The following is a 26403-nucleotide window of genomic DNA, read 5'->3' on the forward strand; positions in this document are numbered from 1 at the left end:
TCGGGGAAGCGCTGGGCCAGAAGAGCAAACAAACAAGGCAGGCATAAAGCCCGGCTCTCAATGAGCGGACCCCGCGCGCGTGGCTGGGGTTTTATTCCTTTCCCCCACTTCTCCTCCGGCCGACCACCTTTATTTAATGATTGCATTTCCCTTGCTGCCCCGTAACAAAGCCATCACCTCCGGGAGGACAAGTTACAATCACAAATTACCACCACAATTAGCGCTAGTTCTGAAGAGAAATCAGAAAAGGGGGGAGCCGGGGAAGGCTCCTGCGCGATTGATTGCTATTCATCCTGCTGTACGGTGACCTTGCTCTGGAGACGATGATATTCCTTCAGCCTGGAAAACAGGGTTTAGAGGGGAAAAAAAAACACCCTAAATGAATTAATTGTAAATTAACAGTAATAACACACATTTCCTTTCAGTTAATTGAAGCAGAATGAGGGGCGTGAAGAGCAGGCGTTTGTTAAGGCCTGTACAGTTTAATTCTTTTTGTTCCCTTTTCCACGAGATAATGTAATTAATTTATCTTGGGGGGGGGGGGGGGCACATGGCGGATAGGGAGAACAAAGCGGTTAACAGGCAATGGAAAAAATTAAGGGCCCATTATGTAAATGCGGCGTGTTTTACAGCCCTGGTGTTGGGCGGGATGATCTGTAGAGTGGGGTCTGAGGAGTAAGTCAAATAACAAGATGCTGTGCTGGGGAAAGCTGTAATTAGGCAGGGCTGGTTGGTGAGGGCTCAGAGGGAGGTCTTGGTGCACCCCCAAAGCAAAGGGGAAGAGCCCCATGGAGGGGGGGGGGGGGTTCCCCCCTTGTGGAAGGTCCCGTTTCAAGCCCACACACCTCAGAGAGTTGATATTGATGAAGCCGGTGGCATCGGCAGGCTCGTAGTCCCCTTGCACGTTCATGCTGCAGAGAGAAAGGCACCAGCAATGGGTTGGGAGGTCCTGGGGGCTTGGGTTGTGGTTTGGGTAAGGAGAGGATATGGGTGACCCCTGGTCCTTCTGCCCTCCTCAGTTGCTGGGGGCTTGGGATAGGGTCCCCATTATCCCAATGGGGCACGTGGCCTTGAGAACAGCAGAGACACAAGGTCACTCCTAGAGAACACAGCCCTGAATTTCCCTCTATGGTCCCTCATGTGCATCATCACCATTCCCCTTCCTTGCATCAAGCAGGGATGCTCGCCCTGTCCCAGAGCTGTCCCCTGGGTAGGGCTGTCCCATGCCAGGCAGGGCCATCAGTGTTCAAGGCAGGACAGTGGTGCTTTGGACCCCCTGGCACTGCTAGGGTTTATGGCCACAGCGGCTGGTGCCTCACCCACCACATCCCAGCTCCGATGCTTTCCTGCATCCCCAAAACACAAGGCTCATTTCCCAGAAGCCACAGACCCTGAAGGAGGAAGTGGAGGGAAATAAAGAAGAAGAACTAAAAACCAGAAAGAGTTTACAACGATTTTACCTCCCCTGACGGGCTACAGAAAAACCTCTGTGCTTTTATTTTTGCTCATTCGAGTGGTTCTGACCTGCTCTATAATTACGTTACTTTCTACCTACTGTGCAGAGGCATTTCCACACAGCTCTGCCTCTCACAGCTTTCTCTCGGGTTCCTGTGACGCCGTCACTCAAAAGCTTTCAAACCAGCGATGTAGAAATCAAAAAGAAAAGGAAAATGGTTGGAGACGCAGGGAGAATAAGTGCCCCTGCTTTTCTCTCCCTCTCTCTTTCTCCTCCATCCCACCCCCCCTCCATCCTCCTTTTTTTTTTTTCTTCACTCTTTTTCTTTTTTTTTTCCCCCTGATTTTTTTATATACTTTATTCATTTAATCTCTCCAAGTGAGAGTGCGAAGCATAATGAAGGGTTGGGACGGATTATTAGGAGCTGTTGATTTCGAGGGGGAGGGAAAGAGGGGAAAAAAAGCCAGAGAAGAGAAAGAGAGAAGATAATTTGACATTTACTCCGACTGATCTAAACTCATTCGGGTTTATTTATGGCTTATAAAGTGTTTAGAGAGATTGAAAGGGGTTGAGGGAGGGCTGGGGGGGAGCGAGTGCAAGAGAGAAAGAGAAAACAACGCGAAGCAAAGGGAAAAGCCAGAGGGAAAAAGAATAATATTGACTTGAAAACATGGCTCGCGCTTTGGCTGGGAGGATGGCGTCACTGGGGATGGGATAAGACGGGATGGGACGGAGCGGGATGCAACGGGATGGAGTAGGATGGGATGTGATGGGGTGAGTTGGGATGGGACGCTCGCTGCCACCCACCCCGGTCCCCCAGACCCCGCTCACCTCACCAGCTCCTCGTTGTACAGCGAGCGCGGGGACTCCCTGCCCAGGATGTAGACCTGCCCCTTGAACACGGAGAGGCGCACGGTGCCCTCGACGGCCTCCTGCGAGCGCCCGATGCACTCCCGGAGGAACGCGCACTCCGGGCTGTGCCAGAAGCCTGCAGGCGAGAGGAAGGGTGATGGGGCCAGCGAGCAGGACTGGGGGGGCCCAGGGTGGCCAAGCAGGGATGTGGTTGCAGGACTGGGAGAGGAAGATGAGGTGCTGGGACACCCAGGTTCAGCTCTGAGGGATGGAGACCTCATATGTGTCCCTTCCCTTTGATGGGCCTTGGGTTCCCACTTGGAAAAGGAGGCTGGAACTGGCTGGTGAAGAAGAGTTAGCGGGGCCATTCTGCTTTCAGCTTTAAGTGTGAAACTGCCACTCAACAAACACCGTCTCAGGAGGGTCAAGTAGAGACAGACAGAGGGACACAGATTTGGGGGGGGGGGGGGGGGGATCGACTCCCAGCCCCCAGGAAGGGGTTGACCTCTTATCCCCTGGGATGGGCAGGGATCAGCCCCAAGGGGCCAACCCCAACCATAAGCTCTGCTCATGGGGAAGTTTGACTTGTTATCCCTATGTTCCCAGAGCAAGAGGCTGGTGGGACACAGGCAACCGGTGCTGGCACCCACAGAAAGCTCCATCCAACCCACAGTCATGGCAAGTGCCTCCCCTCCCCACACCAGCTCCAGATGGTACAGTAGCCCCCCAGCCCTTCAGGTCCCCCAGAGCTCAGACAATGACTGCCCAGGCTGGGTATTGGGGTGATGTGTTCGCACCGCAGCCCCCCATAACAGCCTATGGGAGCAGCCCCTCGCATTGCCATCCATCGAGGCCACCTTGGGTGCACGGAGGGGCCTCGGCCCTGCCTGCTGCCCCTGTGCCCCCTCCTATCCCTAAGCGGGGTAATTAGCCAGGGAGACCTGGAATAAAGCCTGGGAGATGGAAAGGGAGATAGAGGTGGAGAGAGAAAGAGCCCATTCACCACGCTCCGGTCAGCCCCAGGTTTTATCTCCCCCATCGCCCCCTGCTCTCGCACACCGGTGCCCTCTCACCTTTCCCTTCCCAGCTGCGCTCCCACCGAAGCCATTAAAGCAACAAACAGTTTCTTTTGTGTTTGCCCTCATCAGCCCCTGAGCGGGGCCGGATCCTGCAGCCTCATCCCTGGGATCCGCACAGCCCTGCTCCAAAGCACGGCATCAGAGCCCTGCAGCCCCTCACCACTGAAACCACATCCCTGAGCCAAACCCCACCATGGCACATCCGAGGGGTCCGGGGACCCCATCCCATCAATAGTACTGCCATGCAGGCGGATACACCCCTATTTAGGTAACCACCCCCCAGGGGCAACTCTTCAGACATCAGGATTGATGCAGGGCTGTTGCATCCCTGTAAAAAGCAATCCAAGACACATTGAAGTAATAACCAGGTACTTAAATCCTGACTCTGACAGCTCCAGGTGTGAGGAAGCATCCCCCCCTCTCCTCGCCCCCCACTGCACACACATTCCCCATTGGAAGCGGATCCCCCTTAATGACCTTCCTGCCTTGTAACCTCCATCCTGCCCTAATCACAGTGCGGGTGGAGGGACAATGGCATTTCCACACCTGGCTGTACCTGCAGGAGGGGAACTGGCTTCAAAGCCACCCCTCCACAATGGGATCAATGGGATGGGGGGGAAGATAAACACTAGTTCTCCTAAAATCAGGACTAGTTGCAATAATGAGGTGTTAAAGGAAGGTGGGCTTGAAAGCCTGGCCTCCGGCATGGGGACCCACGGGTGCTGTTTGCATCCCTTTGGGGGTGTTCCTTGGCTTTGGGCTCAGCTGCTAAGGGACCATGCTGAGAATCCCTGGGGATTCAGCATCTGGAGCCAGGGAAACAGCAGCCTTTGCCTGGCAGAGGTGGGGAGGGAGAAGTGAAATCACGATTCCCCGAGTGGCTCTTTAGTGTGGCGGCTTCCCGGGTGAGTGGTGAGAAATAAACCAATGGGTTTACGCTCAGACTAAGGAATAAAATAGTCAAAATGAGGGCAGTGCAGGACTAAGTCTAATGAAACCAGCCAGAGGCAAGAGCAGCATCAGAGAGTGAATCAGAGGCTGTGAATCAAGGGGAAGGTAACCAAGATGCCTGCAGCCCCAGAAGCTCTTGCCCTGCCAGAGCCCTAAGTATGGTTTAAGCAGCAAAGAGGCTTGGGCACTGCAGGGGAAGATACATGAAGGAGCATCCTTGAAAGGGAAGGTGCGAGGACAAGCACAGACATCAGAAAGTAAAGGGGAGAAGACAGCCTGACCCAGTCCCACTGGATCTGCTGCTCCAGAGGCCCAAGCTCCCAGAATCAGGTTGTTTTTGTGGGATTTTCCCATAGAAGATCACAAGGGAATCATGCCAGCCGCCGTGCTTAGAGGGAAATGCCTAGAAAGAGATGGGAGGAGGAATTGGGAGGCTGAGAGATCAGGACGTAGGAAAGATGAAAGCGTTGTTTGGCTGAGAGACAGGAAAATCTCAGTGCAGGGTTCCAAGGACATCAGCTCTGAGCTAGACAGGGTACAGGACACGGGGGCACATCACTTGGAGCCATGCAGCAGGCACCAGCTATGAGCAGCAGGGTTCTGAACCCACCTATGGCTCTCTTTGGGCTGAACATGCATCCTCCAACTTAGCACCAGCAGCCCGGTGAGGGCTGATCCATAGAGCAGACCCTGGGGCAGTGCTGATGTCCCTTCCCGGGGATGCCATTCCTGGTCCCCCAATCCTGGCAGTGCCCACCCCGGCAGTGCAGGGCAGGGACTGAGCTGAGACCCCTCAAACTCATCACATGTGAGCAGACCCGCACTGCAGGAGGAAGGGCAAGGGGCTTGTTTCTGTCCCTAACTGCTGGTGAGAGCCAGTGCCCCCTTGTCCCCTATGGCCCCCTGCCCATCACAGACAGTGTTGTCCCTGCCCAGCCTGGCCATGGTGGGAGCCCCTCCTGTATCCCTGCAAAGCCACAACCCGCAGTGCCGCTGTGTGGGCTGCACGTCGCATAGCACGGCCAGGACCCTGCAGTCCCATAGACCCTGGACCACGGCGGCTGGAGGGACACAAAGGGGCAGCGAATTAGATCCTGTGAGATGTGAATGTGTTGGATGGGGCTGCGAAAGATGCCTGGAGCATCCTGCATCTGCAAACCCTCCTGGAAGGCAACATCACCTCCCGGAGGCAGGCGTAGAGCTTTTTTTGGCACGAAAACAGGCAGAGTATGGGGTCAAGCTCAGCCTTTGGCATGAGCAAACCCGTTTTTCACCCCTGTGAGCAGCCTTAAAATGCACACCTGATTTTTACAGCACATGTACGAGTAGGACCTGCAGCCTGCAGCAGCAACAAGGGAGGAAGAGGAGGAAGGCTGGGAGGATGCTGCGGTGGCAGGGATGGACTGAAGGACCACACATACCGTTGTAAACCAGCTCGGAGAATTTCAAGGCGAGCCCCTGCTTGATTTTCCGTACTTCCCGGTCCATGGTGAAGGCCTCGATATCTAAATGCGCGTGGTATAGGATCGTTCCCGCTGGGGTCTCATAGATACCTAGCCATTTTGCCAGGCAGGGGGAAAAACAGAAAAAGAGAGAGAAACGAATGAGGCCAAAACTGTCAGCAAATGACAAAAAATAATGACTTGGCTGACAGAAGGAGCCGTGGTCGAGCGCATTCAGTCCCGGCTCGCTGTAAAATGCATCTGTCATTATATTCATGCTGGGGCCGAGACAGTCCACTCCGCACCTTGCGGAGAAAATGTCTAGATTCCCCTCTTTGAAGAGGCACTCTGACGAGGGTAAATGACAGCCTTTGGGAACCGATCCCCCCGCCGATCCCTGCCCAGCGCTGCGCCGCTGAAAACCTGTAATTAAAGGAACGATGCGGGGCACAGGCACGGGGAGCGAGGGCCTGAAATACCCTCCTCTCCCCTCGGCCGCTGGGAAGCAATGAGGCTACCTGGGGGCTGGGAGGGCAACCTCATTTGGGGATGGCAGAACACCCCCCCCCCCCCCCTTTCCATTGCATGAGGCCTGGGGATGGAGGGATGCTTATTATTTTGGTGATGGGGGCTAACGCTGCGGGTGAGCTGCTCCCTTTGTTGCAGCTGCTCGGGGATTATTTGCTGTATAATGTGTTTACTTGGTGCTTAAGTATCATAGAGTCAACCAGGTTGGAAAAGACCTCTAAGATCATCAAGTCCTACCATGAAGATGAGGGTGGCCATAGAGTGGTTGGATGTGGGTGGAAAGATGTGGGGGGAAATGCTGAAACAGTCTGGTGTGGATGTTACCTGCCCATAGCTGCTCCACCAGCACATCCCCTGCTTGTCCCCTCCCAATGCCGAGCATCCGTGCAACGGCACCGCCATGGGAATGATGAAGGGAATCTGCACAGTTGGGTTTTGCTGGCACATAAAGAAGCCCTATAGGAAACCATACCTGCCAAAAGGGATGTCCTCGCAAACAGCAGAGAGAGAGGGTGAGAGGAGCCCATGGGGGCTCAAACCTGCACCAGGATCTGCCCACTCTGCTCAAGTGGGTCCTGTCCCAGGGTAGCCACAGTCCCGTGGACACGGCCCGAGCCGTGTCTACCATGGCAGCCCAAGCCCCTTCATCAGACCTCATCCCTACCAGTGTCCATGATCTCAGCATCCTACAGGCACAGGACAGGCTCCGTCTGTCCTGAAGAAGAGCTACCCCCTCCCTTCAGGCCACCCCAGCAGTGCTGCAGCCTGGTCCCCAAAGGCAGCTTCAGGGTTCTCACCATCCACACATCCCCACAGTGCTACAGGAGGAGACAGCCAAGTTAACACCAAATCCAGCCATCCCCATGGACTTGGTGAGCAGAGAAGGCTGCTGTTTGCCCCCTCCAGCCCCCGACCATGAAGCCCAGATGCCACTAACACAATTCATATTCCCTCTCCTTCCCCTTAGGAGGTGCTAAACCCAGTTTGGACTGAACCAAGATACGGGTTTATGTCTTGACCCCTACCTCCTGCTGTTTGCCTGCACCCCTGCCTGTCCCATTTGACCTGATGCTAAAGGACCACAGCCCAGAGCGTGACAGCCAGGGCAGAGGGGAGAGGAGCTGACATCCGCTCTCCCAGCCAGCGAGGAGACAAGAGGCACCTTCAAAGTGACACTCGCAGCGTCTCCAAGTGTCTATTTTCATCTCCCCGTGTTTACAGGGAAAAGACAGAGGTGTCAGCACCGCAGCCTGGCGATGCTTCAATCACCCTGTAATTACTGCTGGGGAAGGGGGGACCAGAACCGGGGGGGGGGGGGGACGTGTAGGGGGGCAGCCAAAGAGACAGCTGCTGCTGCTTAAAATCTGTAACCTCTGCTGTCAGTTCACCTCCATCCGAGCTGTTCTGCTGCGCTGAGTGCGGGCTGGCATCCCTGGGACGGGAGGGGATGCGATGGCTTCCCGAGGGGAAGGGGATGGTGATGCTGCCCATGGGAAGACGCTGCTGGTGCAGGGTTGAGGCCGAGCGTGGCCTGCTATGGGTTCATCACCGGGAAAGGGTTTTCCACCTTCCTCCTCCATCGGCTCAGTGCATTGAGAGGAGGAAAAGGGAAAAGGAAAGGCGAGAGCCAAGGGGAGGAAAAGCCGCAGCTGAAGGCAGCGCTCGGCTCTTTTGGCAGCGTCCATCCCCTCCTTCCCGCTTCCTCCCCACTGATTTCATTTACTTCACTTAATTAGCCCCCCTTCGGAGTTAAAAAGGTAATTTGATAATGAGGATGTGGAAGGCGGGGGAGGCAGCACCGGGCTCCTGCCTGCAGCCAAGAGCCCCCGGCTGAGCTGTGCCCCCCCAGCCGGCTGCAGCGCCGCTCCCCAGCACCCCATAATTAGCCACCGTCCTCCCAGTAAAACAAATATGGCAAAACCGAGCTAATAGGGCTGGAAAGGCTGGTGGGGGCACGCTCAGCTTGCCCCTCGCCCATTAGGCCTTAATGAAGTTCAATTAGGAGCTTAGTAAAAATCAATGCAAATGAGATTTGCTCTTCTCCCACTCCCCGGGTCTGGGAGGTGAGGGAGAGGAGGCACCTTTGCTGCCACCTCTATGGCCATGGAGGAGTCATGGACGAGGTCATGGTCATGGAGGAGTCCTGCTGTGCTGCCCGTGCCTCAGTTTCCCCTGCAGAGTGGGTTCCCTGGAGAGAAGGAGCTCCCTGTGCTGCCCCAAGTAACCTGCACAACTCAAGTCCATAGGGCCTCCGGATGCTGCTGGGATTTAAGGGATCGTGTCCCACCTGCAAACCCAGGTCCCGTCTCCTTCTCTGTTTGGCCTAATACTATTAGGGTCCAAAATGCTCCTGGCAGTGAGGTGATGGAGCCACCCCGAGCTGCTCTGCACCCCAAAATCAGGTGGGTACCAGCAGCATCCTCCTGCTTCATCCTGCTTCTGCCCCATCTCTCAGAGCAGATTTCTGGGAGGTTTCTCTTAATCCCCAAGAGCAAAATGGGGGCAGGATGCTGCTCACAGCAAGGGGGAAAACCCACTGTCGTGGTCTGGTTCTGCTGCATGAAGCACCCAGCCTTGCTATCCCCACAGCAAGCCCGGTCCTTGTGCATGTGCCGGCACACACAGAGCACCGATCGCTTGGCAATGTCACACAGGAGACAGACATGACAGATAAATGGGGTTTAGAGAAATTACTGAATGCTGAAGGGTCACTAGAGCTTGTCAGTGCCTCTTAGAAAAATAAACCAGATTTTGACAAATTACTCAGCATCCTGCATGCAAATGCGCAGGCTGGCGCGTGCGGGGCTGGGGTTTCGTTTTCCTTCCTTCTTTTGGTTTGAATTTGGTTATTCAAACACACATCAAATGATTTGTGGTTTTAGCTCTCGCTTCTCAGAGCTGATGCTCTCTGGTGCCCTGCAGTGGGGAGGGAGACCACAGGCTGAGCCTTACCAAAATATGTGCTGCTCCTCTGCACAGAGGGCAAGTGTAAAGAAAGGGAGCATTTAATTAGGTATTTATGAGATTTAAAACAAAAGAGCAGGGGTGAGGAGATGGGAAATGATGCTAAGCAACCCTGATACCTAGTTCTGCATGGGGCAGCTCGCTGCCTGCAGAGATTGCCAATGAAGCTGATCCTAATGGGTGATCAATACTAAGAGTCACAGCCTCAAAAGCATGGATAAATCAAAGAATTGGCTTTAAAATCCCTCAGTGACTCACATTGGCCTTCTGTGCTTTGTACCTGTATTGCAGGACCTCCCATGAGCATCTTTGCACTGGAGACAGGTCTCACCCAAGACCTGGGTCTCTGGTGGTCCCCAGACTGGTGCAAGCAGTGGCACTGGCAGCAAGCGGGTAGCTGCCTTCATTAGAGAGCAATGGGAAGTCCCTATCAAAGGGGAATCTGAAGCTGATGGGGATGAAGCAGTTGAGTGCTGCTGGTGTGACCTGAGCCACAGCACCCCAGCGATGCTGCGCACCCACCACATCCCATCTGGGTTTTCCCTTTTCTGCTGTTTTTAGGGCAGGGATGGCACTGCCCATGGGTCACTGCTCACCTCTGGACTTCATCCCAACAAAGCGGTTCTCCACGATGTCGATGCGCCCGACTCCATGCTTGCCCCTGCCAAGGAGAAGGGAGGTTGCAGCATCCACAGCAGGACACAAGCAGAGGGTCAGAAGGGTGGACAATAGGGGATAAACCCTAAACGACAGCGTGGCCAGCCCCTGAGAGCACTGGTGCTCATCAGTAATGACCCCCAGGTAGGGCAGGTGACAAGGAGATGGATTTTCTCTCCTTTTCCCCTCTTCCTGGCTGTGTGACCATCCTCAATTGCCACTTGGGCCACTGGAAAATAGACCGGGCAAGGAGACAGGATGCTCCACAGCTGTATTCCCCATGGCCAAAGTAATTTCAAAACCACTTAATTAACACTTAAGAAGTGAATGGGAAAAGTTCATTCCTATTCAGTGCCAGGGAGATAAAGGCAGAGGCACAAAGGAGGATGGCATTCAGCATGGGATGGGAGGAGCGGGTGCCCTGGTGGGTGCTGCTGTATTCTTGTGCCAGCTAGCAGGAACTGGGCACGGGGTGGCACAGGGCAGAAAGTCACAGGGTGAGAGACTCAGCCAAGTATGGGTCCATGCCCCCAAAACCCCAACTCTACACCCAAAAGGGACATGGAGGCCCCACGGGCATGCAGGGTGAGGTGATGCCCCCAGGATGCAGGAGCTGGAGTCCGGACTGAGGAGTATCCTGCAGGTAGGGGTGCCAAAGCCCCCCCTCACCCAGCCATGCAGCTGGGGCACACAGTAGATGCGGGGGACCTTAATAAGACTTTTTACCCCTCCTCACGCACAGTGAGCAAAGCCCTAAATACCCCCTGTGCTCCTAGCCTCAGTGCCCAGCTCCACTTGTTGGTATGACTGGTACAAGTGGGACACAACTAGAACCCAAGTGGGGCCATCCCATCCTCTCACTGCTGACCACTACCCATTGTGCTCGCTGGGATGTGCCTGCGACCAGCATCCCGCTTCCACCCCACGCTGGGTACCGCAGGGATGCTGCCATCCGGGGGGCAGGATGCAGGGGATGCCGTGGCACTCACGCGATGTCATTCAGGTACACGAAGAGCTCCAGTGCTGTGCAACGAGTGGCTCCATCGCCAGCATTGGTGACCTTCACAGGGACACCTGCGGAGGACAGGCAGGATCAGCCGGTGTCAGGATCCCCCCTCTGGAACATCACCCCGCAGGCGTTAAATAGATGTGACAGATATGAACTCTAAATAACTTCTTAAAAAGGCATATCCAAGCTGGTGCAGGGGGGAGGTTGGGGGGGGGGGGGGCCCACCTCGGGAGAGAAGTGAAATAAATAAATAAAAAAGGCCATAAAAATGTCCCGTCCCGTCCCCCCCCCTTTTTCCCCTCTTTTCTCCTTCTCTCTTTTTTAGGGCCTGTGAAATTGCAACCAGGCCCTTAACTAATTGAATTTCACGCTCCGCAATTGTCTTACAGCGCAGCACCTTCTGTCCCACCAGCCCCTACCCGCGTTGGGGACGGGGGGGAGTGTGACAAATGGGTGTCCCGTCCCCCCCCTCCTCCTTCCCCTGCCAGCATGGGGGGTGTCTATAGGGGGACCCCTGCGCTCGCACACGCACGCACACGCACCCCGCGGCGGGGTGCTCCCCGCCATGAATCCATTATCGCACCTTTCATTTTCCCTTTTCCCCCTTCTTTTTTCCTTAATTTTTTTATTTGAAGGGCACTGGGCAGGAGATGGGGGTGGGGGGGGTGTCGGGGTGGGGGGGTGGGGGGGTGGTGTGTGGGTGATGCTGAATAGAAAAGAGGCATTTTTCTTTAGCGGTGTGAAATGAGCAATAAATGTATTAGGAAGCTGACAAGGGGGCTGCGGGGCCCACAAAGAAAAGCGGTGCGGAGTTGGAGGCTAATCCCCCCTCCATCTGCCCTCCTCATTACCATTTAACGCACTATCAGTTGCCAATCAGCCTCAATGCCTCCCTTTCTAGTCTTTATTACCCCCGCTACAGCCCTGTCTAGTGATGGGGGCTGTCAGCTCCCCCCCTTGCACCAAAGCACCCCCCTCCCTTTAAACCCCCTATTTTCCAGGGGTTTATAAACTCAGTTGTAAATTACTATTAAATGTAACTCGCGGCAATAATGAACCTTAAGCTGCTTCTCGGCGCGGGCCCCCCCACTCTGCGCCCTCCCCTCGGCCCGGCTCTTTCTATTCGCATCCTCCAGTGGGGAATTGGCCGGGGTGCGCTCGGCAGAGAGCCGACGGGGCTGGCGAAAGCTGCTTAGCCTTTAAAATAGTTAATAATTAGATTAAAACTTCAAATAAATTAACTAGGGGCTGAATGGGCTGCTGGGAGGGGAGGGTTGGGGGGGGGGGTGCTGCTTGGTGCAGGGGGATCATTATCATGGAGCAGGGATGCTGGCGGAGGGGAGGGGGTGAGCCTTTGAGCAGGGGTTACCCCCAGCTTGGGCTGGGCTCGCTGCTGCTGCTGCCAAGGATGGATGGTGGCATGGGGACTGCGTGGCTGCCCCACATCCCATCCCCGGGTGATGGCTCCAGGGCTGGGCCTTGCTGCTCGTCCCTGAGGATGGAATGGGGTCTCCCCATCTTCATGCAACGCTGATGGCACCACTGGATGTGTCCTGCTGGACCCTCTCCCAGGCTGCGACACTGGCCAGGGCCACCTTTATGCCACAGAGCAAGAGAGGGACCCTGTGCCCACTGCACTTTGATGGCTGGGGCAGGGGCTCAGATCCTTTTCTGCTCTTCGGGGGGGTCACATCAAGCCCCTTGAGATGTCCCCAATACCCTCTGCACAACTCAAAGCCCCCCAACGCTTTGCATGCACCATCCCAAGCCCTGATGCCACGAGCTGGGGCTCATCCTGGCTGCCCCTGGTCCTCATTGGGGTTTGCCTTTTGGGGACAGAAGCACAAGGGGCTGTGAGGACACGCTTACCCCGCTCAAACTTGATCTCCAGCACATCCGGGGTGTCGGGAGAAGTGGCTGGATCACGAGTCTTCGTGTAGAGCCCAGGGGGAGCCTGATTCTGCAGGAAGGGAAAAGAAGAGAGTCAATGGCATTGGCATGGCCAACACTATCAGCAACCCCATTCCTCGTGTACATTCCCCATCCCTGGTGTATAACCTCCATCCCTGATATGCATCTCCCATCCCTGGTGTACATTCCCCATCCCTGATGTGCAGCCTCCATCCCTGATGTCCATCTCTCATCTCTGGTGTACATTCCCCATCCCTGGTGTACATTCCCCATCCCTGGTGTATAACCTCCATCCCTGATGTCCATCTCCCATCTCTGGTGTACATTCCCCATCCCTGGTGTACAACCTCCATCCCTGATGTCCATCTCCCATCTCTGGTGTACATTCCCCATCCCTGGTGTACAACCTCCATCCCTGATGTCCATCTCCCATCTCTGGTGTACAGTCCCCATCCCCGGTGCGCATCCCCCATCCCAAAGCACGGGGCCAGCACCGCACAGCACGGGTGCTTACCCGGGCCCCAGGAACAAAGGGGTTGGCAGAATCAGCCAATTTTTCCCCTCAACTTGATCTCATCTCTCCCTCCGCCGCCCCCTCAGCTGGAGGCGGGATGGCTGCGGAGAAGCAAGTCAGGCAGGGAAAAGCGGGATGCGAGCGGCAGGGCGGGCGCCCGCACGTCCCCGCGTCGGGGACCGGCTCATTCCGTGCTGACCGAAGAAACTAATGAGGAGGCCTGACCCCAGCAGGTGCTCCAGGCACACCGGCTCTTTCATGGTGTCCCCGGGGTTAATACACACGGGGGAAAATAGAGGAACGAAGCAAAAACCCATTTCAGAGCACATCAACCTTTATGTATATTGGGTTTTTTTTCACCCCCCCCCCCCTTAGATTTACGGGAAAGTGGCATCTTATCTCTGTCGGAGCCAGGCCACCGGAGGCTCGGGTGCTGAATTGCTGCAATTGAAGTGCGCGCCAGAAGAGAGGGGGGGAAATGTAATTAAAAGAAAAAGCTTTCCATCCCAGAGAGCAAACGCTCTGCGATTTCATCTGACCCCAAAACGTCTTGGGACCGGTGTTTGCAAAGCCCTGTCTCTAAAGGGATTTCCGCACACCCCACACCCCCTCCATGCAGCTATGGGAGGTGGAGGGGAAACTGAGGCACGGAGCATCCAATGCTGTGGGAAGGGAGGAAGCAGTGAGCAAGTGAACCACAGAGCAGGGCTGTGCTTGGCCAACATTGGAATGTTCAAAGGAGCCTTCGCTGACCTAAAACCTGCTGTGTAAGCACCACAGGTGAAGGATCTCCCAATCAAGCTGCTCCTGTAACTGGTTTAGTGCTGGTAACCTCGTATTTCCCCTCAAAATGTGGCTGGTTGGAGCTGGGGCTCTGAGCATCCCTGGGCAGCAGGGCCCTGCCTGCACTCGGGGCTGCCCTGGTTTCTCCTCTCCCTTATAAAGCACAACCCTTCTCCTGCTCGCTTCTCCTCCCTTCTCTCCCCCTTTCCAAGAAAGGGACAAGGTAGAAAGCCAGTTAGAATAGAAAACCAGCAGTGACTGCTGTAAAAGGATTTTAAGCTTTTTAAAGGGAAAATAAATTCCTCTGTGGAAGTTGTTTTTATCCGATATTTTTGAGGATGGGCAATAAACGTTCCAGTGAAAACTTCCTTTTTGGTCCCTTACTAAACAGCAAAGCCCGATCCCTGCACGCCAGGGACCCCCTTTACCTCACCACGCACCCCAGGACACACATCCCAGCAGCAACTGCTGCCAAATCCTAGGAATACAGACACGAATCCCCAGCAAAACCACTCTGAGGTGCCCATTTTAGCTCATTTTTGCCCCTTTTCCCCTTGTTTTAACCACAAAGCGCCTCCCCAGTGCCCCCCGCGCACAGATTACACGCGCTGAGGATTTCAATTTTACATCGTCTGGCCTTTCCTAGCCCTGATCACACTTATTAACCAGACAAACCTGCACGAGATGATGGAAAACTTGGAGTTCAAAAGGAAAGATGTCGGGGGGAACACTGGAAAGTATTAAAAACTCTTTACTAAACATTGGAAGTCAAAGTCAGGCAGTTTCCAATTTTCCGAGCCAACTATGAAAGCCCCTATTAAATAAAATAACTAAATAGAAATAAAAGTGACATTTGGCTTGCATTCCATCATTACGGGTGCGAGGCTGTCCTCTTTTTATTCTCCCTCCTAAAAGCACAGTTCAAATGACAAATAGTTTGTTGCAGTGTATCAATGCCTTCTATTTATCCCTCCCCGCAGGGGGGCTAGTCCTGCAATGTCATCTTTAAAGGGGAAAGGCGGGGGGGAAAGGGGGGAAAAAAAGGGGAAGAGTGTGTGGAAAGAGAGAAAGGGAGGGGGAAGAAAGAAGCAAGAAAAACAGGGCAAGAAGAGAAGAAATTGGAAGCAAATGGTCCATGAAGTAAACCATGATGCAGAGCTATCGATGCCGCAAATGGTTTATTCATCCGGCTGATATTGTTGTGCCCGGGCCTGAATGAACTCTTTCAGAGTGCCATATGAAGTTAAAGCAAGTAAATTTCTATCTTTCTCCGCATTAGCTGCCTCATTGCCCTTCAATCGGGCCTCACAGAGGCAGAAAATAGCTCAACCATCTGCTTTCAAATCCCTGCGTTTGGCAGGTCCCGGGGGTTTGGGGAGGGGAACCCACCGTGCCTGGCACCCCGGATCCTGCCACGGTGCCCAGTGCTGCTACCCGGGATGGGGAAGGGGATGGTGGTGATGCCATGCTCCTGGAAGCCACCTCTAGTGCTGGTGGAGGGACAGGTACCCGAGTGGAGGATGCTCAAGCGGGTCAGGGCACTGGTTTGCCCTGTTTCCCAAGCTGGCTTTGGGAAGGAAGCAGGCTTGGCAAAGCCTTGGGATTGGAGGTCTTCTCCAAGAGGTGCTGGATGTAGAGGGATCAGGATGGGTGCACAAGGAAGGGCACAGTCAGACCTCCACTAGCTCCAGCTACAGGCATGAAACCCCCACCCTGTGCCAACCAGGCTGGAGGAAGAGCCCCCCCCCCCCAGAACCCAGCTTTGCAAAGCCTGACCCACAGACACCCCTCCGGAGGGCACTGAAGAGGGAGCAGGACCCCTTTTCCACCTTCCTCTGCCTCACATCCCTGCCGGAGGCACGCGCCTGTGGTGCGCAGGCTGCGGGCGCCGAGCTCCATCCAGCTCCTGTCTCTCTCCCCCTCCTCTCCCTGATTGTCTAATTAGCACTGATGGATAGTTTCAGGAGCATCGTGACCCGCTGGAGCATGAACCGTGCAGGCAGGGGCCAGCAGGCAGCCGGACCACGAGCACTGCTGGAGGCAGCCAGGGCCGGACCCGCACATAGAATCAGCTATGGAAAAGACCTTAAAGATCATCCAGGAGTGATATGCTGCCATGCTCACAGACACCCATTGCCACCAGGCTCCTAGCCCTATTGCTAGGCAATGCTGCCCAGGATCTGGTGGTCCCAAGGGTCCAAAGCATCACTCCATGCAAGAGGATGTTTTATCCCACATCCCTTTGGATACTGGGGATGGGAAAGCACGGAGGGACCTACAGGCACAAGCAGGGAACCCGAGCTGCAGGGGCCAACCCGGACCTCCGCCACCAGCTCTCCCACCAGCGCCTCATCTGTCTAATTGCTCCTTTATTGCTGCCCCATGACATTGTCCCCTCCAGTGTCACCCTGGAACGGTCCCTTCCCCTTTTCACGCCGGCGGCAATTAACGTGCCGGGAGAGGCAGCAGGGCCTCGGCACCATGCACAGCACCGTGAAATTCCCAATTAGGCTGCAAACACACGAGACACCCCGGCCCTGTGGCTGTGATCCATTACCTTGGGGTTCTCCAGGATCCCGGCTTCGTAGCTGCAAGCAGGCAGGGAAGGAGAGAGAAATCACTGCAGCGCCTGCAACTCCAAAACCCAGCGGGACAATCCCCCCCAGTCCCAACCACCCCATGAGGATGGGTGTAAATACATGTAATGGGTCTCCACGGGCTTTTAGCAGCAACCCTGCAAGGAGTACCAGGCTTGGGAGATGGATGCTGCCATGCGGACGTGGTCAACAGGGCAGAAAGGGAGGTTGGAGGTTTTGGGCTCACTCTTACCCAAGATGTGATAGGGTACAAAGAGCTGTCCTGGGCATGCAGCACAAGGGGAAATGGAGCCCCCAGGATCTGGGTCCTCACCCCATAGGAGCTCCCCACCCGTTTGGCCTCTCACCTGATGTGCATAAGGTTTTCATCCATGCTCCAGGGTGTCTGGGGCGTCACAGGCACCGGGATCCCGTGTTTCTGCAAAGGAAAGAGGAACAGAGAGGGAGTGAGACAGCCCACAGGGAAAACCAGTCCACAACAGCACCAGCTCCTGCTGGGGTCAGCCCAAAAGCGCAGCTCTGGCCATCAGCAAGGTGGGCATCCCTGACCCTGGGCAACATCAGCTCCCACCATGAGGGCTGCCTTGGCTATCAGGGACACAGTGTGACTGGGAGGAGAAGGAGCCCAGGAAGCACCCCAGGAACCCCAGCGATGGAGATGCCAGCAGGGATGCTGTGTGCTTTTCCCAGCTCCAGTATGGTGCATTCCCCCGGTTGGGCTCCTCAGCAAGAGGAGGTGACGTGGGGACAGAAGTCCCCACGACCACCGGATGCTCTGCAGCCTACACAGGCCTGATGCTGAGGCCAGGGGACAGTGCGCGCATCCCCACAGCCTCACGCGGACCCACGGTGATGCAGACACACAGCGGCATTCCCGGGAGCCCACGGTGCCCACGGACACACGGCCCCGCTCGGCTGCCTCCCGGCGCAGTGCCGAGCCCGGCTCCCTAACAGGGTCACAGCGCGCTCCATTATCCGCTGACATTTCAATGGGGGAAATTGCCTGTGAAGACGAGGTGAATACACCGGGGAATTAGCGGGAGAGGGGATGGTGGTGAGCAACAACCGGAGCCAGCGGGAACATCGCCCACCCTGCCACAGCGAGCCAGGGATGGAGGATGCAGCGCTGGGCTCCTGCTGTGCCTTGGGGCGTCTGTACAGCCCATACACCCCGGGCAGTGCAGTGTCACCGCAGCGGGGATATCAGCCAAGGGCTCTGCCAGGAGTAGAGGAGCAGGAGCTGAGGAGACTCCTTGTTTGCCAGGAAGAGGGGAGGAAATGCTTGTGGCTGTTAAACTGGGGTCATCGACCCAATCACCTGAGATAGGAGCAAGGTTCTGAGGTGCCTCCTAAGGCTGCAGAGGAGCTAACAGCTCTGCTGCGTCCCACTGGGCTCTGCCTGCTTGATGGCTCCTCCTGGAGCAGCATCCGGGAGAGCTTCACCTTTCTTATGAAGGTGTTTTGGCGTTGGCTGGTTGTGGGGATGAACTGGGAGCAGGAGCAAGGCTGGGTCCAGCCCCTGGGCAGCAAATCTACAGCAAGAGCCGGGCCACAATGACACGGATCCTCGCTTTCCCCAGCATCGGCAGAGCCCCAGATGTCATCACGTTATAACTCCCTGAGCACTGAGGCGAGCGCATCAAGTCCTGAAAGGACCCGGCCACTCACCACCCTCTCCTGAGCATGAAAGAGAAGGGAAACCCCTGTTGTTTTTAACACTGCACATAACCAGAGACCAAAAGGTACTGCAGACCCTCCACCTTTCCTCTTTGAGCGGGGCCCCAACCCATTTCATTTCCCTTTCCCCCCCGGCTTCCAAACAAAGCCCGAAGAGCAACCCCCCAAACAAACCCCCCAAACCCAAAACACATGCTCCATTTTCCATATAATAAAACCGCAGCGCTCTTAATAACTCCCCTATTTGACAATTTGTTTGGCAACATATGGAAAGCTCTCGTAAACTCGCCCCTTCATAATACAACAGCAGATGGCAAACACAGTCCTCGACACGCCGCTCTCAGCGGCCCTAATGGGCTCGGAGGGCTCCTCGCCCCGCACGGCATCCCTCTGGCTCCACACCTCGCCTTCGCAGGGCTCACCCAGGCAGCCTCGATGGCAGCTATTTAAGAGCTGAAGTAATTTTCTGGTTTATGCACAGAGCTGCCTTTTCCCTTTTGATTGATTGAGCCGAGTTGTCAAGCATTGCCGTGAAGTGGCGAAGGAAGAAAGGTACCCTGGTGGGCACGTAAAAACCTGATGCAAAACTTCTAATATGTTTTATTGCAACTTGTACTTCAAAAAGGAAGGGACAACAAAGGTGAATGGATTTGCTTTGTCTGTTACGCAAGTCAGGGAGCTGGGACCCGTTTCCTTGGAAAGCAGGTTACATGAATAGCCAGGTAATTATGGAGCTTTTAGAAAGTAAAGAGAAAAAGAAGGGGGGAGGATAAATCCCAACCAGAATGGATAATAAATCCCAACCACAGGGATGCTGTGCAGGGCTTGCAAGCCATGGTGAGCATCCCCAAGCATCCTGCAGCTGCGCCTAGAGTCCTGTGTCCATCCCAAGCATCCCGCAGCCACACTGAGCATCCCGCATCCATCCCAACACCGGTTCCTACCTTGGCATAGTCCATCAGCTCGCGGCGCCCAGGGAAGCGTTGGTAAAACTCAGGCATCCTCCATGGTGCGATGACCTGGTTGTAGGAAGCAGGAGTATGAGATGAGAAGACCCTGGCCCCCCTGTCAGCCCTTTGGTCCCCTTTCCTCCCCCCACAGGCTTCCACATAGGAAAGGGCTCCCTGGGGGAACAAGGTCCCATGGGCTGTTGGTCCCACAGCTGAAATCTAATCTCAGTGTTCAGGGATGGAGTAACTCAAACCCCTGACCCTAACAAGGCGCTGGATGCAAGGGGGAAACAGGCAGCATCGATTATCTGGCAGCTGCCTTGGTGCTGTTTCCTCTGTGGCCTCATGGTGTTTGGGGTAAAAACAGGTCAATTAAGGATCATTACAGCCCCCTCAAATGCCAAAACGTGGCTCTGTGCAGCTGGCAGATTGTTAAAGTGAAGCACAGCCGCTTGCATCGGTGTTAAAATTCCCCACCGGCTGGGGAGGGGGATAAAAGCCCAGGGATGGGGCCCCAGGGGGCAATTTTGGGGGCCTTACCTTGATCTTAGGACATAGAGCGTAGCAGGTGAGCTCAAACCGAACCTGGTCGTTGCCCTGAAACATCGATGGGAGATGCTGAGGGTGCATGGGAGGTGGATGCCCCCGCACTGGTCCCACTGATGGGGGATGAAGCAGCATCGCTGGACCAGCTCACCCAGAGCCATACAGAACAGGAGAGGAACATGGCCTGGCATGGCTGCAGGTTTGGATTTGGGGGAAGAAACTGAAAAATTGGTTGGAATTGCTTAAAAAGGAAAGGAGCATTAAAAGTGGAAGTGATGAAATAGCAGCTCTGTGGCTTCACTCATGGAGCTTGGAGGCTAATGAGCTGCTGGGTGCTAGCAGAGCACGTGTGTAGCAGTGCACATGTGTGTGACAACACGTATGTGCAGCCTCTGACACGCTGAAGTCTTCAATGCAACACTGGAGACCTGTGGCATGGTGGGCAAGGACCCACTGCTTCCCTGCTCCTGCTCAGGGCCAGGACCTCATTCTCAGCAGAGAATGCCACTGGGATGGGATTGCTGGCAATTTCCATTGGAAAACAAAGGATGAGGACCCATCTATGTCCTTCATTCCCACAGCAGGAGGGGATGAAGGATGCTATGACCTGGTCTAGCTCTGTGCAGCGGGGTCGCTCCTGGTCCCTCTCTATGGCTGGTTTGAACCCAAAATCACCTTTCCTGGTACTCCTGATGGCTGTGTGTGCAAAACCCCGAGGCATCTCATTCACCCAAGAGTGGAACTCTTCCCTGGGCTGACACTCCTAAAACCTGAATGAGCAGAAACCCAGACTGGGGTATTTCACCCCTGCAAGCATCAGAGGACACACGGAAGGAAAGGGCAAGCTGGGAAGGAAGACCATGATGTGCTGGAGGATGCAGCAGCTCGTAATTATATAGCTCTGAAGCTCCCTTTATCTTAATTGGCCCATGCTGATGAGGTCCCTCTAATAAGGGCAGGTAGCCAGGAAGGGGTGAAGAACAAGCCTGGGAGTTTATTGCTTCCAAGGGAATAGCTCTCACCAAAGCCTGTTTTCCACCAGCTCCAAGGGGCGTGAGGACCCCCCTCCACACCTCCTCTTGGCCCCATTCTGGAGGATACATTTACAACCGGGCTGGGAAATCCCTGAGGACTATTACACACAAGCAAGTACATCCACCAAAGCACTCATTTCCCTTACAGGCCCAAAACAAGCCCATCTGCTCGGGCAGTGGGGACACTGCAGATGGTCACATTTAAGGCTTCAGGGCCAGGATTGAGTTACCCACAGTCAGTCCTGCCTGCGCCTGTGGCTTAATGGCTTGGGGAGTGAGCAGAGCCCGGAGAGCACCCGAGGGTGCTCCTGTGAGTGGGGACATACGTGCTGGTGGTACCCAGGAGCAAAGAGGACATCATAGCATTGGGGGTCTATTCCCATCGAGCGAGGGCTTTCGAGAAGGGGCTGCTGGAGATGGGTGACGTGGATGGGGAAGGGATATGGGGAAGCCATTGCAGCAGGATTGAGTTATTTCAGCCCTGGAGCCCCACAGTTACTTCTCTGCCCCATCTCTCCATGCCCCAGCATGCCCCTTGGCTATCTCCTAGCTGCACCTAACATCCCTCTTCTAGCAGGGTCCTCCCTATAGGTGGGGACACTCAAACCAGCCCACACAACTCCAGCTCCTTGCACTGAGACTTACGCAGACACCTCACCTTTGCTCCTGGGACAAAACAAGCAAGGTCTACACTTTGGGTCCCTTTAGGATGGGGAGCCAGGGGCACCTGGCAGGTCCTGTGTGCACCCACAGCACCCAAGGGCCCTGCACAGTCTTCTAGCGACAGTGCCACCCTGCCCATGGTGTCCCAGCACAGGGCAGGGGCTGGAGGTGCTGGGGGGGGCCCCACATAGAGGATTCCTCCATCCCGAGCATCCTTTCCGCGGTCTCTGGCTGCCTCTAGTGGCAACGCAGCCTCCCTGCGGCCGGCTGCGACAGCGGGGGATGGAGATTGGGATGGGAGCCAGGAGGGGGATCGGGATGAGGACCGGGATCCCCACATCCTGCCCGGGGTGCCTGCCCGGCTTCTGTCCGTAGCAGCTTTCAGACAGCAGCTACCAAACCCAGGGTTTGGCCATGACCCAAACCTTTCCGATGGGGAAATGGAACCGAAATAGGGCAGAGAATTCCCAGAAATAAGGAGGAAGTGTCGAAACGCGGCTGGGCTTTACACAAAACACTGTGCACCGCTCCTGGCACCCACAGCTTGGCCAACGGACTGACCAGGCCCCCCTGATCCCCCCATCCTCCCTTACCTTGCCAGTGGCCCCATGGGCGACGTGCTGAGCTCCCTCCCGCTGGGCCACCTCCACCAGCCCGCGGGCGATGCAGGGCCGAGCCAGCGCCGTGCCCAGCAGGTACCGGTCCTCATAGAGAGCGTTGGCCTGCACCGCGGGCCAGATGAACTGCTCCACGAACTCCTTGCTGATGTCCTCGATGTAAACCTGCGGGGATGGACGGAGCCTTGTGATGGGAGGGTGGCTGCAGGGAGATCCCGCTCCTCCAGTGCAGCCAAGGGTCCCTTCACCTCCCACCTTTCCTCGATTGCTTTGGAGCAAAACCTCTGGGAAAGGGATTCCTGGCACTGTCCACCCTCCCTGCAGTGGTCCCAGCCGTGGGATGCGAGACCCCAAGGCTCAGCCCCACAGCAGTGAGCAGAGGATGCTCAGAGCCCCCCAGGCACCCAGAGGGAGGGGGCACTGTTACCTTTTTAGCCCCCAGTGCCAGAGCTTTCTTGCGTGCTGCCTCAAAATCTTCCTTCTGCCCAATGTTGGCCTGGAAGGGAGGGGAAAACTCAAAGCTGAGTTTGAAAGGAGACCACAAAACACAGTGTGAGCCCAGCCTGGAACAGGGCATCATGAAAGGCACAACAGAGCCCATGCTGACCAGCTTTGAGGCCACTCAGGATGGGTTCTTCATGGGATGACAAACCATGGGGCCCCTCCATCCTCTGCCAAGCCCCTTGGCTCTGCCCAGTGCACTGCCCTCATTAGCAGAGGGTTATTTGCTGGCAGGACGGGATGTACCGCACAGGGCTGAGAGCTCAGCAGAGCAGCACCCAGGCTGCGCTGGGGTTAACCAGGGAGAGCAGGGTCACGGCCACGGATGTGCACACACCAGGACCCCTGTCACCCACCCAGGTCCCCAGACCCATAGCCCCGCATCCCCTCCATCCCCAGCCCCTGGGGACAGGGTCCATGTGGCAGCGTTAAGCACAGGACTCACCAGGTAGGCAATGACACCATAGCCCTGCTCCTTCAGCCACACCAGGATGCACGAGGTGTCGAGGCCCCCGCTGTAGGCAAGCACCACTGTGCCCTTGGTCTGAGCCATGGCGCTAGCAAAGCAAAGGGGTTCATGAATGGGTTGCTGAGGGAGGTTGTGAATGCTCCGTCCCTGGCTGTGTTCAAGGCCAGGCTGGACGAAGCCTTGGGTGACATGCTTTAGTGTGAGGTGTCCCTGCCCATGGCAGGGGGTTGGAACTGGATGATCTTAAGGTCCTTTCCAACCCAAACCATTCTATGATGGCACCAGCCCCTGCCCTTGCTCAGCAAAGGGATGCTGCAGCCATCAGCTATGAAACACTTCCCAGTGCCCTGGACTGGCCATGGGCCATCACGGTCCAGCCGGGTGCTGAGGGCTCTCTGAGGGTGGGATATTCTGGGCATCACAAACATTATCTAGGGGGTAAATAACCAGGAAGCAAGAAGCACAACCCACAGCAAACCAAACACCACCAGTGGCTTTAGTAGGTAGAAGAGCACATGGTGGTGCTGGGACAGGCTCTCTGATGAAAACAAGCAAGGGAAGGGCTGGGGGCAGGAGGAATGCATGCCGGGCAGTGCGATAGAGCACACCAGTGCAGTTACAGAGGTCTCCTTTGCTCTTACCTTTGCTCCATGCAGCTCTCCCAGCACAGCCTGCCCTGTGCTCTGCAAGTACCCTGCAACACCGGGGGCCAGCACTCAGCCGTGGGGGACATGCAGCCCAATGCCTTGTTCAGGCACGACCCAGCACATCAGAGCCCTGTGCCAGAGGCGCTGCTGCGGCAGATGGGTGCAGCACCCACCAGCACTGGCCAGCCCCCAGTCTAATTAATGCTTATTGGGCATTTGTCTTAATTACACTGCCCCGAGGTTTCTGCCAGCCTGAAACATCTACGTAAGGGTTCAGTGCCTTTCACCCTTCAGGCAAGGATATCATGGGCTTCAGCCAACAGCAGGAGATGAAGGATGAGGCAGCCCAGAGCTCTTGGGGAGTGACGGGGGTCCTGCTGTGGGAAGGGGCTCGGGGCTGTCCCTGCAGTCCTCTGAATCCCAGGGCCTCTCGAGGAGGCGATGCCAGGTGACCCTTGGACCACAGAGCCAGCCAAATCCCATCCTGAGCAACATTCCTGCTGCCAAGTCAGCACAATCCTGCTTTTGCCAGTGGAGAAGGCACTGTGCTGAGCTCCCCAGCCTGGGCCCACCCAGCACCTTTCCCAGCAGGATGAGGTTATGCCAAGGTGTATGCCAGCACCCCGATCCTGCCAGCACGGTGTGGGGCCAGCATCCCACAGGGCAAGGCTTGGAGCCGGCGCAGGATCTGGCGTGCTCCTGCCAGTTTCTTGCTGAAAAGCAAAGGGATCTGGCAGCCCCAGAACCACAACTCAGCTCCCTGAGCCTGCCCATGCCCGTTGTGCTGCCTGCACAGCACCCAGCTTGTGCAACCGGTGTTTCCCTACCAGCCAACGCACTGAGCTGGGGAGGCTCAGCCAGTCCCTTCCTCACAGGGGCATTTACAGGAAGGCAAACACAGTTCCCAGAAGGGCCCAGCCCAAGCGTGGCCCTGCACCAGCTCCTCGTTGCAGGGCAAATTCCCTTCTTTACCCCCATAACCCATCCCCGCTGCAGCATCACTGTCCTGAGTCAGCACCTCCGAGACCGGGCACGCTCACTTCACAAGCGGCAGGGCAGCAGGTTAAGGAAACGCATCCAACTGTTGCCTGCTCAGACCCGTCCTGCTGCCCACATGATGCCCAGGGGCAGTTTACCCTGGGGACACATCCTGCATCCCAGGAGTGGTGTGCGGGCACCAGTATTTCCAGCTCCGGTAATGAGGCTTGTGCCAAACCTGCCTGCTCAGGAAGGGAGAGCCCCAGATTTTTGGTGGTAGGGGATAATAAATCAGAGCAAACAAAGCTCAATGAAGGGGAACGTGGTCGGGACTTTCTCAGCCCTCATTATTATTCTGTAGCCATTTCCTTGTGGGTTAGGGCAGGGTTTTGGCCTGAGCGGCTGCGGCTGCCCAGCTCCACAGAAACACCATGTTTCTGCTTCGAAACGAAGGGAAAAGTAAGAAATCAAAGGGGAGAGGAATAAAAAGCCTGAAACTTTGGGAAGGAGAGGAACCACCTTCACCAGCCAGGCTGGAAGAGGATGGGGCAGGCAGCAGCAAGGGCTCTCCAGGGGTCCCTGCAGCAGAGGTACGTGGGGCTGCGCTCGCTGGTGCTGGGTTTCGCCTCAGCATCACTCCTCCATCTTACAAGGGTCCCATCCTGCCCCCTGGCATCCCCAGAGTGGGGACAACACTAGCCGAGGTCCCAGCTCCCCTCCCTCGGGGTGGACAAGGGGATCCCTCACTGAGATGAGACTCACTTGGAATCCCCAAACTGAGGTAGAAGGGGCTCAACTGCACCTCCCAGCGCGGGGAAGGGACTGGGACCCCCCTGCCCTGCTCCTACAGGGACCAGCAAGCGTTCCACCGGCACCCAGGGGTGTAGGAGACCCGTGGCTGGGTGGAGAGGGGACAGGTCCTGCACGGCAAAGGGCCCCCTTGCCCCATGCCGTGTCTGCACTCACCCGCTCCGGGGCCCGGCTGCCCTGGTCGCTCCGGTCCGGTGCCTGGAGCATCCTCCTCCTCCTCCTCCCTTTTATAACAGGGCGCGGGCAGGCGGAGCCGCTGCGGGACTGTCCCCTCCGTGGGCACCATCCCCAGCACAAAGGGGGGGCCGGTCCCACTCTGAGCAGGGGGGAGGATGTGCCCGGCTGTAATCCATCTGCTTTCGGTGCTGTCACCAACGTCCTCCCATTCCTGACCTCCACAGAGCCTTCTGCTCCAAGGAGAGAAAATGTGGGGCAGGCAGGGATGGGGCAGGGGCTGTGCATAGGGCAAACCCACCTTTCCCCACTGCATGTACCCAGGGGCCCACAGACCAGCAGCAGAGGCAGTCCTGAGGAACAGGAAGCCCCTAAGGCCAAAGGACACAGCCTTTACAGGGAATGTCAGCACACCTGTGAGCTCCAGGGATGGGGATGTGACCCGCACCTAGTACCTCACCCATCATCACACCTAATGGCTCTAACCTGGGGAGCTGTGGGCTCAGGTCTTTGGGGCCAGCACTGTAAAGGAGGACTGAGCAGCGTTTTGGGACCAGCCTCAATCTGCGCCATGTGCAGAGAGGCCACATTCTG

At 56.1% G+C, this 26403-nt stretch overlaps 1 protein-coding gene across 2 annotated transcripts; it reads right to left on the minus strand.

Moving 5' to 3' along the window:
* Positions 1-26136, minus strand: ASS1 (argininosuccinate synthase 1). 2 transcript variants are annotated; one of them, XM_065695609.1, is made up of 16 exons: positions 25792-26136; positions 23842-23894; positions 23177-23288; positions 22658-22726; positions 22207-22395; positions 19911-19967; positions 19365-19439; positions 17091-17161; positions 16704-16734; positions 12808-12898; positions 10919-11003; positions 9869-9933; positions 5760-5891; positions 2288-2444; positions 846-911; positions 1-339 (listed from the first exon to the last, which is right to left on the minus strand). In XM_065695609.1, the coding sequence occupies exons 1-16, from the start codon at positions 26095-26097 to the stop codon at positions 285-287; spliced, it is 1614 nt and encodes a 537-aa protein (XP_065551681.1). In that variant the 5' UTR covers positions 26098-26136; the 3' UTR covers positions 1-284. The 2 variants fall into 2 exon arrangements, with proteins under 2 accessions (XP_065551681.1, XP_065551682.1); XM_065695610.1 differs by lacking the exon at positions 23842-23894 and having other exon boundaries at positions 25792-26133.
* Between the last annotated feature and the right edge of the window lie 267 nt (positions 26137-26403).

The sequence above is a fragment of the Lathamus discolor genome, chromosome 15 (assembly GCF_037157495.1).
Source record: "Lathamus discolor isolate bLatDis1 chromosome 15, bLatDis1.hap1, whole genome shotgun sequence".
In the NCBI taxonomy this organism is placed as follows: Eukaryota; Metazoa; Chordata; class Aves; order Psittaciformes; family Psittacidae; genus Lathamus; species Lathamus discolor.